Source organism: Pieris brassicae, chromosome 8 (assembly GCF_905147105.1).
Source record: "Pieris brassicae chromosome 8, ilPieBrab1.1, whole genome shotgun sequence".
Taxonomy (NCBI): domain Eukaryota; kingdom Metazoa; phylum Arthropoda; class Insecta; order Lepidoptera; family Pieridae; genus Pieris; species Pieris brassicae.
In genome coordinates this window covers 11,936,372-11,948,806 of record NC_059672.1, presented here as the reverse complement: position 1 = coordinate 11,948,806, position 12,435 = coordinate 11,936,372, and the positions used below count along the sequence as shown (strand labels likewise).

At 35.6% G+C, this 12,435-nt stretch overlaps 1 protein-coding gene across 1 annotated transcript; it reads right to left on the bottom strand.

Moving 5' to 3' along the window:
* Positions 1 to 2,454: 2,454 nt before the first annotated feature.
* On the bottom strand, positions 2,455 to 12,386 carry LOC123712799 (protein twisted gastrulation). Its single transcript, XM_045666070.1, has 5 exons — positions 11,927 to 12,386; positions 11,531 to 11,737; positions 10,454 to 10,589; positions 9,863 to 9,931; positions 2,455 to 5,003 (listed from the first exon to the last, which is right to left on the bottom strand). Exons 1-5 carry the CDS (start codon positions 12,126 to 12,128, stop codon positions 4,895 to 4,897), a joined length of 723 nt encoding a protein of 240 aa, XP_045522026.1. The 5' UTR covers positions 12,129 to 12,386; the 3' UTR covers positions 2,455 to 4,894.
* Between the last annotated feature and the right edge of the window lie 49 nt (positions 12,387 to 12,435).

Sequence of the window (12,435 nt, the reverse complement as noted above, 5' to 3'; positions counted from 1 at the left end):
CAGCTGATTCCGCAGTCTTCACTATAAATAAGCCAATGCAATTCAACACACAGTTTACTTATTACACAGTTGTACAATTTGATATAGATAAGAGGTATGTTCGTTGTATAACTATGTATTAATCTGTGAAATCGTTTATGTTTTTAATACATAGGCTAGCATAGGCTTTACTTCTAGGGCTTATCATCTTTATAGGTACTTTTAATCTATATATTTGTGCCTAATAATGATTTGTATGTGTAGATAAAAGTTTCTAATACTAAAAAAGAGAAAGGTACCAACCCAAGTATTCTTTTATCCACTTTCTTATTTATTATACGCGTCGAGTTCCATGGTGAGAGTCGAACCTTCGATACCCTTCGGCATTGGCTCAATTCCAATATAAAAATGTATCACAATAATATAACATATTAATATCGTACTACTGAACAAAATCTAAATGTTTTTTACAATCCTTTTTATTACAGTAATGTCCATGCTTCGGACATTTGAAGAAACAAGTCAATAGTCATAATGATTAACTATTGTAACATCTTCGTAACACTATTATTATGAACATGGAAAAGGGTGTACGAATACGTATCCTAACATTTGTCACTCCTGATAAAATTGTGATGATAAACCCTATGTATTTCTTTATTATTCTTTAACGCGTTTGTGTCAATAATTTATAAAATTAAATTAATTTCTACTTCTAATTTAGTGATCTATAAATTATAAGTATCAAATAATGTCAATTCGAGGCTAAATTGTTGTTAAGAATCGTATCTATTTGAAGAGCCAAGTGATATGGATCTTATCGTAGCTGAAATTTAGAACAAAAATATTTCTTAATAGTACGTAATCGGACACACAGCTAAGTCAATAAAATGAAGGTCAATTCTTTATTTCCAATAAAATAATCCTATGGTTAATATTTTAAAATAACTTATGAAACGATTATTAAATGTAGCAATCCCCATAGCCATTCATGTTTTGGGAATATTGAAGAAACAAACCGATACATCATACATCTAAAATGTTTTTATGAGGAATTATTTATTATTTTTTGAAATAATAAAATAGCGTTAGTTGTTTTATTAATCTGGGATACCTGTTAACCTAATATATTTCAAAATTTATTTTATTTATATTGTTTGAGTAAAATGGATCACGAAATAAAGATAAATTAAGTATTTTGGGGTTTTATTTTGTTATATACTTTCATATTATAAATATCCGTAACCTGTAGGTATACACTAACGTAGGTGTAGTACAGATACTATAGTATAGTACTCAATAGCTTATAGCACTATACCATACTATACTGCATATCAATGTCTTGTGAACATCGACAACATACATAGCTATGCAGACATAATGAAGACAGAATATTTTACTAAGTGTACTACAGAGAGTTTTCTGAAGAAATGTATGAACTGATTCCTGCTCCTTCGTTTTATTACCGCACCAGCCCAAATAATTCCTGGTTTCATCTGTACCATCGGGATGGCTGGGAGTCTTCCAGTCATTTCGGCATTCCGTTTTGCAAACTGGTAAGCTGTGGATACGATTTCCAATGAGTCTGGATGGAGGTGGGAGATACTATCTCCAAATTTACAGAAAGAACATACACCTCTCTTATTGGCCAGAAACGTACTCACTAACATGGGTATACATTGGCTTCACATATCTTTTATGGACATTTTGTGCCCGCCATACAAAATTTAAGTACCTAATGTATTTATATTTGTCTTTAGTACTACTTTCGGACGTAAACATAGTCCAATTTATTATTATTATATACACAAAATGTATTAATAAGTAAAACATTTTAAATAAATTCTCTCGATTTTTTATTAGAATTTGCATTTGTATTGCAATTTTTGATATTTACTATACAGAGTTCAAAGTATTGTCTATGTAAACCTATAGATTAAGGTGGCAAAGTTTTAGGTAATGTCTTAATGGTTTATAAGCATACAAATACTGTGTTTATGAATTTGATAATGCAAGAACCTTTGCAAATGTAAGACGTAAGAAACTGTCTTAGCAAACATCTAAACACACAGTAGCGAGTGCATTGACCCTAAAAATGTCTATGACGTCTTATGTCTTCTAGATGTTTGGCTTTTAAATTAAACATATTATTGCTAATTCAAGTTCTTCATTATTTTATTGAGTTGCTCTCAGGTTACCTAATAGCACAAAATTTTGTGCTAATAGTACAAAAACACAGCTAGTACATAATGTAAACTTAATGTAACTCAAATTATAGTACTTGAATAGATGAGGAAATGCCTAAAGCGTCTCAGATCATAATTTATCAAACAATAAAGTTTTAGCGTACTAATAACAATTTTTATTAAACAAAAACTTCAAGGTTACACTGGTGACCTTCAAAGATTTTCGATGTTTAGACGTTAATTAACATGGACGACAGGTTTGGAGGTACACAAAAAATAAAACAAAAAATGATTACAAACGATTTATTACGTCATATACAAAGGTAAACTAATAAGGCACTTATTGCATATTGCAATATTTATGATTTTTAAATGGCAATAATTTGTACATGACAATTGGCACTTGGAGATTAGAATCTCGCTTTAAAAAAATATATTACTTAACACTAAGATTAATTCACGGACGGAAATTTGCTAACTTAATAATAAATTTATTTATCAAATTACATCAATTACACATGACTAAAACATCGTAAAAATTTTATTTAATAATTACGTTTCGTATTAAAACCGGTATAACAGATACTTAGACATTCTTTAGATTCTTTGTTTTGTATTAGTAATAGCAATATTTTCTCTTACAAAAAATATATATAAGTATTGGCAAAATGGCTTTTAAACGTCAAGTTTCAAGAAGGATCACTTTTTTATGGGATAGGAGGCAAAATACTAATTGGATTTTTGAATAAAGTCATAACCGCCGCCCATAGACACCTGAATCACCACACACACACCCACACACAATCAGAGTTGATTTCATGGTGCAACAAATTATTATTTCCTATATGTTTTATAATAAATATTAATAACATTTCTGAATTTTTAAATTAAATATTTGAGATTTAATGTCGACTTAATTTAGGTTAAAATCAATAATAAATTATATTTAAACATCTCTTATTCTTAAATAAATTAGCGTATTGCACGATTTTAAGTAAAGAACTCAAATCTCTTCTTCACAGCGTCAACACAATGTCAGAATGAGAAAGAGTGCTTTATTTAAGCGTGCAATGAGTCTGATTAAGCTTTTATGAATGAAGTGGATATTAAAAAAAAATATTGCCAGCGTTACGTCAGTTGTAACAAACCAAAATATACATCTTTCAACTAGCGATTTTACGGACTCCATGTTAATACTTTTAAAGTATTAGAGTCCTGGTATTATTGTTAAAGCTAAATATGTGTGATCTAAACCAGTGGCTCGACCTTTTTTCTGTGTTCTTTTCTGTATCTTTTCGTGATCATTTATATTAATAGACAACCGATCAGCTTTCTGTGCCTGATACACGTTAAATGCGCACATAGAAAGTACTTTGGTGCCCTCTGGGGTGAGACAAGTGAAGGGTTTTTATCCGTCAGTCACGTGACACAAAACGTCCATAGATTAGATTTAGTAGTTAGTGAATAATGTCTTCACTTATCTAAATTACATTGGGCTTTAATTTTGGAGACTTTTATATCGAAATATAAGTGTATTCGTGTGATTAAAGAATGACAATTGACACGTAAAACGCTTAACTTTTGTTACAGCAGAGTGCGACACCATTTTGCATAGAGTAACGTTTTGGCGGGGTTTTTCTGACATTAGACATTAAAGCTAACAATTAACAGAATAATTAAGGTTCCACAGTCTCTAATGAATAATATGAAATGGTTTTTAATCTTCTCAAATAGCGAAATGGGTAAATGCGGCTGGACGGGTAATGGAAATAAATGTGTTACATGATAATGAAATCATTCCTTATATATTTGTCATGTGTATTAAATGTTGGGAGTCAATCGACAAAAGTCATTATATTACATTACATCTATTCTACGCTTCGAAGTACTTATTAAAAGTTAAATATTAATAATACAAGTAAAGAGTTTGTTCCGAATCTCTTGATTTTAACTTATATCTATAAATTAACATAATAACTGGATTTGTGATTATTGAGTATAAAAATTTGGACCATATGGAAGTAATAATCTCATCGTGAACGTCAAAATTACATTTTAGAAAAAATATTTTACACTAACACTTTCTGATTTCTGGAGCTTTATTCAAAAACACTACGGCCCATGTTTTAAATCGTATATCTTGAGTCACAATCTCTTTTTGAGTACTGGTAAATATGTCTAACTTTATAAATAAAAGAGGGTTTGACAGCTTTCATTAGCATTACCAATTTTGAGTTTGTTTATAGTACGGGCAATTAATTATCAGATACGTCTCCGTACAGAAAAAGCCTAATTGCAGAGTCCCCCAGTACTCTTTCGTCTCTTTCTATCAAGTTGTGTATACGCTGTGATGAAAGAGGGAAACGGTACAAGGGATTTCAGATCCCAGTCGTCGCGCGAACTAATCTTTCCATCTTATAACCATTATCTTCATAGAACGGAGTAAACCTGATGTTAAGTGATACCGACGCCCACACACACACATTGACAAAAGGCTCGAATTGCCTTGCCATTTAAGAATTAGTACGCCCTTTTCTTGAAAGATGAAACTGTTAGCTCGCACAGAAACATGGCTCATTACATTGTAATTTTAAAAATAATCTAAAAAATATTAAAGACGTCATTTCTTCTTGTCTCATATTCGTAAATAATACGTAAGTATATCTTGTGAATGGCTAAATAGGTCACGGTAAAATTAAAGCTCTCTATTTATTAGCTTAATTGATACTTCAAACAGATTGGGCGTCGACTTCCTCTCCATAGTCGAGATCGTCGTAACTGAGGTCGTCATCTACCGCTGTCTCTGGAGTCTCTAGACCACCTGGACATGCCAGACATCTGGAAAAGATTATATTAGAATTAGATTTTGTGAAAGTTACTATTCATATTTTTTTATACAGAACTAGATAGGCGTTTGGTCAAAATTCAACTTGATGTTAAGTGCGATACGGCCTATTGGCCTGGATGCCTATTTAACTTTGGACCTATTTCACTCCTTTACTGTTTTAATAAGAAACGACAACCCAAATCATGCAGTGCCGGACCTGGGGATTTTTGATTACACTAAACTGAATTCGTGTAGTAATATTTACTTTTTATTTTTAATGTATCATCTTTTTAGTTTAGTTTTGTCTTAATAATTAAATCGCTCGAAAGCGATAAGGCCGCCAGTTGCCCTCCTTGTGATTTTTTTTTTATGTAATAGCAGGCAAACGGGCAAGAGGCTCATCTGATGTGAAGCGATACCGCCGCCCATGGACACTCACATTGCCAGAAGGCTCGCAAGTGCGTTGCCGGCCTTTCAAGAATTGGTACGCTCTTTTCTTGAAGGACCCTAAGTCGAATTGGTTCGGAAATACTTCAGTGGGCAGCTGGTTCCACATAGTGGTGGTGCGCGGCAAAAACTGCCTTAGAAAACGCTCAGTTGTGGAACGACGGACGTCGAGGTGATACGGATGGTATTTTGTATTTTGCCTTGACGTCCGATAATGAAACACAGCTGCGGGTATTAGACCGAACAACTCTTCTGAACACTCCCCATGGTAAATGCGGTAGAAGATGCAGAGGGACCCAACATCTCTACGTAACGCCAAGGGATCAAGCCGCACGGAAAGTGATTGGTCGTCGACGATTCGAACCGCTCTTCGTTGAATACGGTCTAGTGGGAGGAGCTGGTACTGGGGAGCTCCCGCCCAGAGGTGAGAACAGTATTCCATGTGGGGCCGAATTTGCGCTTTATAGAGTTGCAAGCGGTGGCCCGGAGTGAAGTACCGTCTCGCCTTGCTGAGCACACCAAGCCTTTTGGAGGCTAATCTAGCCTTCCCTTGCAAATGACCGCGAAACTGGACGTTATTCGATATGTCAACGCCCAATATTCCGATGTTAGCTGAGGCTTTAAGGAGAGTGCCTTCAAAGAGGGGAATAGCGACAAAGGGAGTTTTTTTTAGCGGAAAACGCGCATACTTGTGTCTTCTTGGGGTTAAATTGGACTAGATTTAGTCTACCCCAGTCCGAGACTCCACGTAAAAGAGTTTCGACTTCAGACACAAGTTTGTTCCGGCACTCATCAACAACAGCCCGAGAAATACCTGCCCGGCCCGTGTAAAAAGTATCCCCAGTGCTGTCGTCCGCATAGCAATGAAGGTTGCTAAGTTGCAACATATCATTAATATGCAGAATAAACAGGGTCGGGGATAGGACACAGCCTTGTGGGACACCAGCATTGACGGGTTTAAGGTCGGAGCATGCTCCGTCGATGACCACCTTAATGCTCCGATCAGCGAGAAAGCTGGAAATCCAGTTGCATAATTTCTCGGGGAGCCCATAGGCTGGAAGCTTCGAGAGCAGTGCTCTATGCTACACCCGATCGAAGGCTTTCGCTAAGTCCAAACTTACCGCCAGCGCCTGCCCCTTGGACTCAATTGCCACTGCCCACCTATGTGTAAGGTATACAAGGAGGTCACCAGCTGAGCGACCACGATGAAAGCCGTACTGAGAATCGCTAATCAGCTGGCTGCCCTCTAGATACCTCAAGAGCTGGCCGTTAATAATGGTTTCCATTATTTTGGAGAACAAGGAGGTTATTGCGATTGGGCGATAGTTGGACGGATCAGAGCGATCGCCTTTTTTAGGGATCGGATGTATCAAAGCTGTCTTCCAGCACTTCGGAACAGTGTTGAGGGAGTACAGGTACCGGAAAAGGCGCGTTAGGACCGGAGCCAACTCAGGAGCTCAAGTACGCAGCACAATTGAGGGGAATGCCATCAGGCCCGCTCGACTTATGGATATCCAGGGAAAATAAATGTTTACGGATAGCACGTTGCCGGAATGTAACTTCAGGCATCGTAGTATCACACCGCAATAATGTCGGTGGTTCCTTCCCCTGATCATCCAAAGTTGAGTTCGACGCAAAGAGACAGCCTAGAAGATCGGCCTTCTCTTTTGCAGTATGGGCCAGTGAGTCATCCTCCCTATGCAGTGGTGGAATAGAGGGCTGACAGAAATTCCCTTGGACAGCTTTGGCAAGAGACCAGAAGGCTCGAGTTCCCGAAGGAAGGTGGGCCAATTTCTCACCAAACCTGGCAATATGCTCTGACTTTGCCTTAGCGATTTCCCGTTTGAAGGACCGAGAGGCTGAATTGTATGCTTTTTTTACGTTCGCCGATAGCCGCATCACAGGATGTCGCCGCTTCTGCCCAGGCTTTAAAGCATTCACGTTTACGGCGCAAAGCCTCTTTGCACGAACGCCTAAACCAAGGCTGGGACTTGCCACCGACCGGCACCGCAGAGAATGGAATAAAAAGTTCCATGCCCTGCAGGACCACATCAGCGACAGAGTCAGCGACGGCATCCGGAGTACTCAACGAAAAGCAAATGGGCCCCCAAGGGTAGGACGCAAAAAAAGACAGCATCCCGTCCCAATCTGCTGACTTATAGTGCCACACACGGCGACAGCCCGCAAAGCTAGGCCGTAAAGGGCGCGTGAGCGGCACAATGCTCCGTACCACACAATGATCTGATGAACCCAATGGTGGGTCAACAGAGACTTGGTAGGTCTCCGGATGTGAAGTCAGCAGAAGGTCCAACAAAGAAGGTTTATGACCATCCACATCTGGTATTCGCGTAATCGCAGGGACCATTTGCGTCAAGTCGTAGGCTAAAGCAAAGTCGTGAAAGGATCTTCCCGCGTGATCGGTGGTTTCAGAGCCGAGCCAATCGGCATGGTGGGCGTTAAAATCGCCAAGTATCACGATTTCAGCGATAGGAATCCTTTCAAGCAGGGAATCCCCCCCCCCATCCTACCCCTATCCTACCCCGGGTAGGAGAGGTAAGAAGTATCAGCCGGGGAGGAAATTTGAGTCTCGGTAAGAAAGAGCAAGGCCGGCTTCGCAGCCTCTAAATGATAGTGGACAGCGTGGATGTTGGAGTTGAGCCCCCTAATATTTGTGAAGTCCACGGCGAGTGTGGATGGGGGTGCCTTTGTTGGATTGCTCCGTTTGCCCCGAGACCGATAATTTTTTTTAAAGAGCGCAGAATTGCCCCCCCCCCCCAGAATACGAAGGGCAGCCTGTGCGTCCACCACCGGGTGCTGAGTGTCCCGGTGGTGGACGCCCAGAGGGGGATTCTCCACCGCAAGCGCATTAGTTAGGTTAGGTAAAAAAATAAAATTACACGCAAAGGTAAATGATTGCATTGATACAATATTGTTAATTTTTAAACGGGTTTTTTAGTCTGTGCGGTCTGTTACAGGCATTAGTGGATTTTTTATTAATTAAAGTACACCACATTATATACTCTATAGTATGACACCTACAGTAAACATAAAACTTTCAAAAAAGAGGAAGAAATTAAGTATAACTTTAAATTTAACTTAGTAATGACGTATTTAAAAAGTCTTATTCGCCTAATGCGGATTTCATAAACGTTTAATAAGTTTTAATTACACATTTTGACGACATATTTTTAAATAAATTTGTTTCAAAAGTTTAAAAAAAAGGAAAAAAAGAATATATATTTTTATAAATACTAAATACTAGTTAAGCGACACCTGCGCGTGTAATATAATATGTTTTGAACGTCAGCGTATGTTAATGCAGGAGTTAGTGGCCTTGGGGCGCAGGTGTCTGCTTTGTATTCTATATTACGGAGATAAACACGATATATTTGAATACATAACTTAAAAGATTTTAAAAGAAAACGCACTCTATAAAACGCGTTATTTCTCGGATTATAAAAATCTTCTTTTTCGACCTTTCGTGACAGTTTAATAATGTCACAAGTTCTTGTTCCTATTTTTTTAAAATAAAAAGATATTTTTTATTTTAAATTCAGAAGTTAATTCTAAACTAAAACCTAAGGTCATTTTAAGTTTCTTTCTTAATATATATACATATATAAAAGGCCTTTTTATATATTAGCAGGCACTTTGCCTTATTGAATTTGGTCAGTTTTCAATTGGTTTAAAAAATCTTGTTTGTTTTTCAATTTTAGATGTTACATAAATATAAACAAAATGTAAGGTCTACTAACAATTTACAGGTACAAACGATAAAATAAGGTGATTGTAGGAATGTTGCTGGATTGTATGCCTATTAATCAAATATAATTATTATTTTAAGCTGAAATCGTTTGATTCCTACAAGGTTCACAGTGAACACGGAAACCATATCACGCAGGTCATTCATAAATCTTTTATTTATTGCCGAAACTAGAATCATTATTATTTTTCAAAGTAATTAAACCAAGCTGGGCCATACAGGATCTATATGACGTTAATTAGAAAATCTAACATACATTTGTTTTATTTATTTATTTAAACTTCGTTAAATTATACAAATAAGAGAAACAAAAAAAGCAGGTTATATAAGTCATAAGGTAACGGGCGGCCTTATCGCTAACAATCGATTTCTTCCAGGCAACCCTAATATGGAACAATAAAGAAAAAGAAAAACCTACAGAGGGTAAAGTACAACAAGTGCATAATTCATTAACAAATAAAATCAAAATAACGTGTTTATAGTTGTTATATTATTTATATGTAATTTTTCTATAACCAGTATAAAAAGCTTCTTAAACCCTCTACATACATTACTAATATTACGTATTGTTTCCACTCGCGTATTAATAGAGCGGCCTTACGATTTCGCGTAATCTATTAAAATCGATTGTTTATAATACCGCGAATTGTGAAATCTTACCTGCTCTCGTTTATCCCGTAATTTATACATTTATCGCCCACGCACTCGCAGCATCCATCGTGGAACCATCTAGAATTCATAACAATAGCGTTAGAACGTATTCAACCTTGTTTTCTGTTAATACACTAGTCAAGGGGCATTATAAATACTAAATCAGTCTTTAACAAAATTTGTTCTCTCTCTTGCAATTGCAATTGCAGCGTAAACACAGTTTTAGAGAAGGAAAGGAAGATGTGCATTATTTTTAAGACTGATTTAATCTTTATAAGGGAGTAGATGAAATTACAATCAAAGTATTAAAATAGAAATCGGATTTAACCACCACCGCTTATGGGATAGGACTTGTAATATTTTGAATAAATTGAATTTGGATAAATTAAATTCTTTCAACTGGTAATGCCTGAATAAAGTTTCAGTAACTTTTTATCTATAAACAACATAGACAAGACAAGACAATACATTAAATCAAGATTTATACATTTTATCAATATATTTTTGATGTATGAGAGATATAGCACTATTAATCTTCACCTTACGTCTTTTTAATACTGGATTTTATTTTTACCTATTTTATTTCATAGAATACATTACCTAAAGCTATTTGAGCCCATTGATCTGCAAGACGCCTTACATTTGGAGCAGGACATGCATTGAGACATGTATGCCACAGTGCAGTTAAAAGTGAGAATATCACGACTAACCGGCTCTGAATCTTGTTCCACACTTTCTGAAATTTAAGAATAACATTCATTCAATAGAATACACAAAATAATTTTTAAGCTTAAAAATAGGCAGTAAATGTAAAATTAGAAGTATTTAATGTATATTTCTGTTTATGACGTTCCTAAGTGTACATTGTGTTACCTGTGTACATTGTGTTACCTGTGTACATTGTGTTACCTGTGTACATTGTGATACCTATATGAATAAATGATTTTTGACTTTGAAAAATAGTTGTTATTCACCTGTGATTTTCTAATGAACATTTCACATAATAGTATCTGAAGTAAATAAACATATGAGAAAAAAGATATGTAAAGAACAATGTAAAAAAAAACAAAAACTAATCCCTAAAGAATATTGTAGAAGATTGAAATGGTTGGCTTTGCCAAAAATTATCTTTTTATAAATGCCTGGAAAAATATTATTACATTTCTCAGAAAGTTTTATCATCTATTGTTAACTGTTCAAGTTTTAGATAACATTCAATATAACTGTATGGTATAACAAAAATAAGCTGTTTAAATTGGACCTTTAGCAGGTAGTTTAAGCATTCCTTAATGAAATGACTCATCAAAGGTAACTCAGCAGGGGATTTCTGAGAACTATTAAACATGAGTAAATAACATGACTGTGTTGGCAAGATAAAACTATTAATATTTTATACCTATTTTACATGTTTTAAAATAAAATTAGCATAAATTAGTTTTTCAAGTCAATTTCTCAAAGCTTTTTAAGTACAAGTTTGCCACAAAATTACTACATAAATTAATATATACATTTTGAACAGTTCCTTCATATAAGTCCATTCCCCTTTAAATCTAAAATAACCTAAAATTTCAAAATACTACACACATCATGTCACCTCTCACTTTGCATTTTCTAAATGTAATAAAATTATAACAGAAGAGTTAATATGATGAGTACTTCTAGTATTACATTACTTACGGAGATGATACACCAACTGCCTCTCTGCAGCTGGTTGGAATGCAGAGATATCAAGGTCTACAGGATATGTTATGGACAACCATCTTTGCTGAGGGTCAGGTTCTCCAGTTAGGGCAGCAAACAAGCCTGGTACATTGTCTGGCAACTCCTCAACATATGATGATTTGGAAAGCTCAATTTGAGTGTCATTTGGTTTAGGACACATATCTATTACAAAAAAAAATAAGTCTCATTAACACATAGAACATGTACATGTGCACAACTACTGACATAACTATTGCAAGTGCTTCACAATTATCATTACATTCGTCACGTTTAAAATATCAATACAAAACATAATTTGCAGAAGTTATCTATATAACATTATTTTATACTATAAATGTAACAGACACTTACCAACACAGCTGCAGCATTCATAGTACAAAGTGCTGAGGCAGTTAAAGCACTCTTTACAGCAAGTACAATCTTTGAGATCACATTTGCAAGATTGAGTAAGCATACACTTGGAAACAACACTTGCACATATCGCTTCGTTACAAGCGTATATTATGGGCACGATACATAAAAATGCAAAAATAACATAAAACTTTAATGCCATTTTAAAGAACACTTAATGACTTTGTATTAAAAGTATTAATCAATTTTAATGTCACGATTTCCACTGCTTTTAAACGAAAACTTTGGTGTAGGAATAACAAAGTAATAATAATATTAATTAATATTTGTAAATTCAACAACGTTGAAGTTTTGACGACCTTCCAGCTTCGCGTTTCTACAAAAATGTGAATTGTCAAGTAAACTACAAAACTTGACGCACGGCGCACCCCACGCTCAAGAATACAATAACTCTATGTACACAGACTCCACTGTTAGCCGCTACCGATTGTGGACAGACTACTGACTTG

Excerpts from the sequence above, each read along its gene's own strand:
- LOC123712799 (XM_045666070.1), bottom strand. The coding sequence starts at position 12,128 with ATGGCATTAAAGTTTTATGTTATTTTTGCATTTTTATGTATCGTGCCC. Across the intron at positions 11,738-11,926 it reads TGAATGCTGCAGCTGTGTTG|ATATGTGTCCTAAACCAAAT; the intron begins GTAAGTGTCTGT and ends TTTTTGTAATAG. Across the intron at positions 10,590-11,530 it reads GCAGTTGGTGTATCATCTCC|AAAGTGTGGAACAAGATTCA; the intron begins GTAAGTAATGTA and ends CTTAAATTTCAG.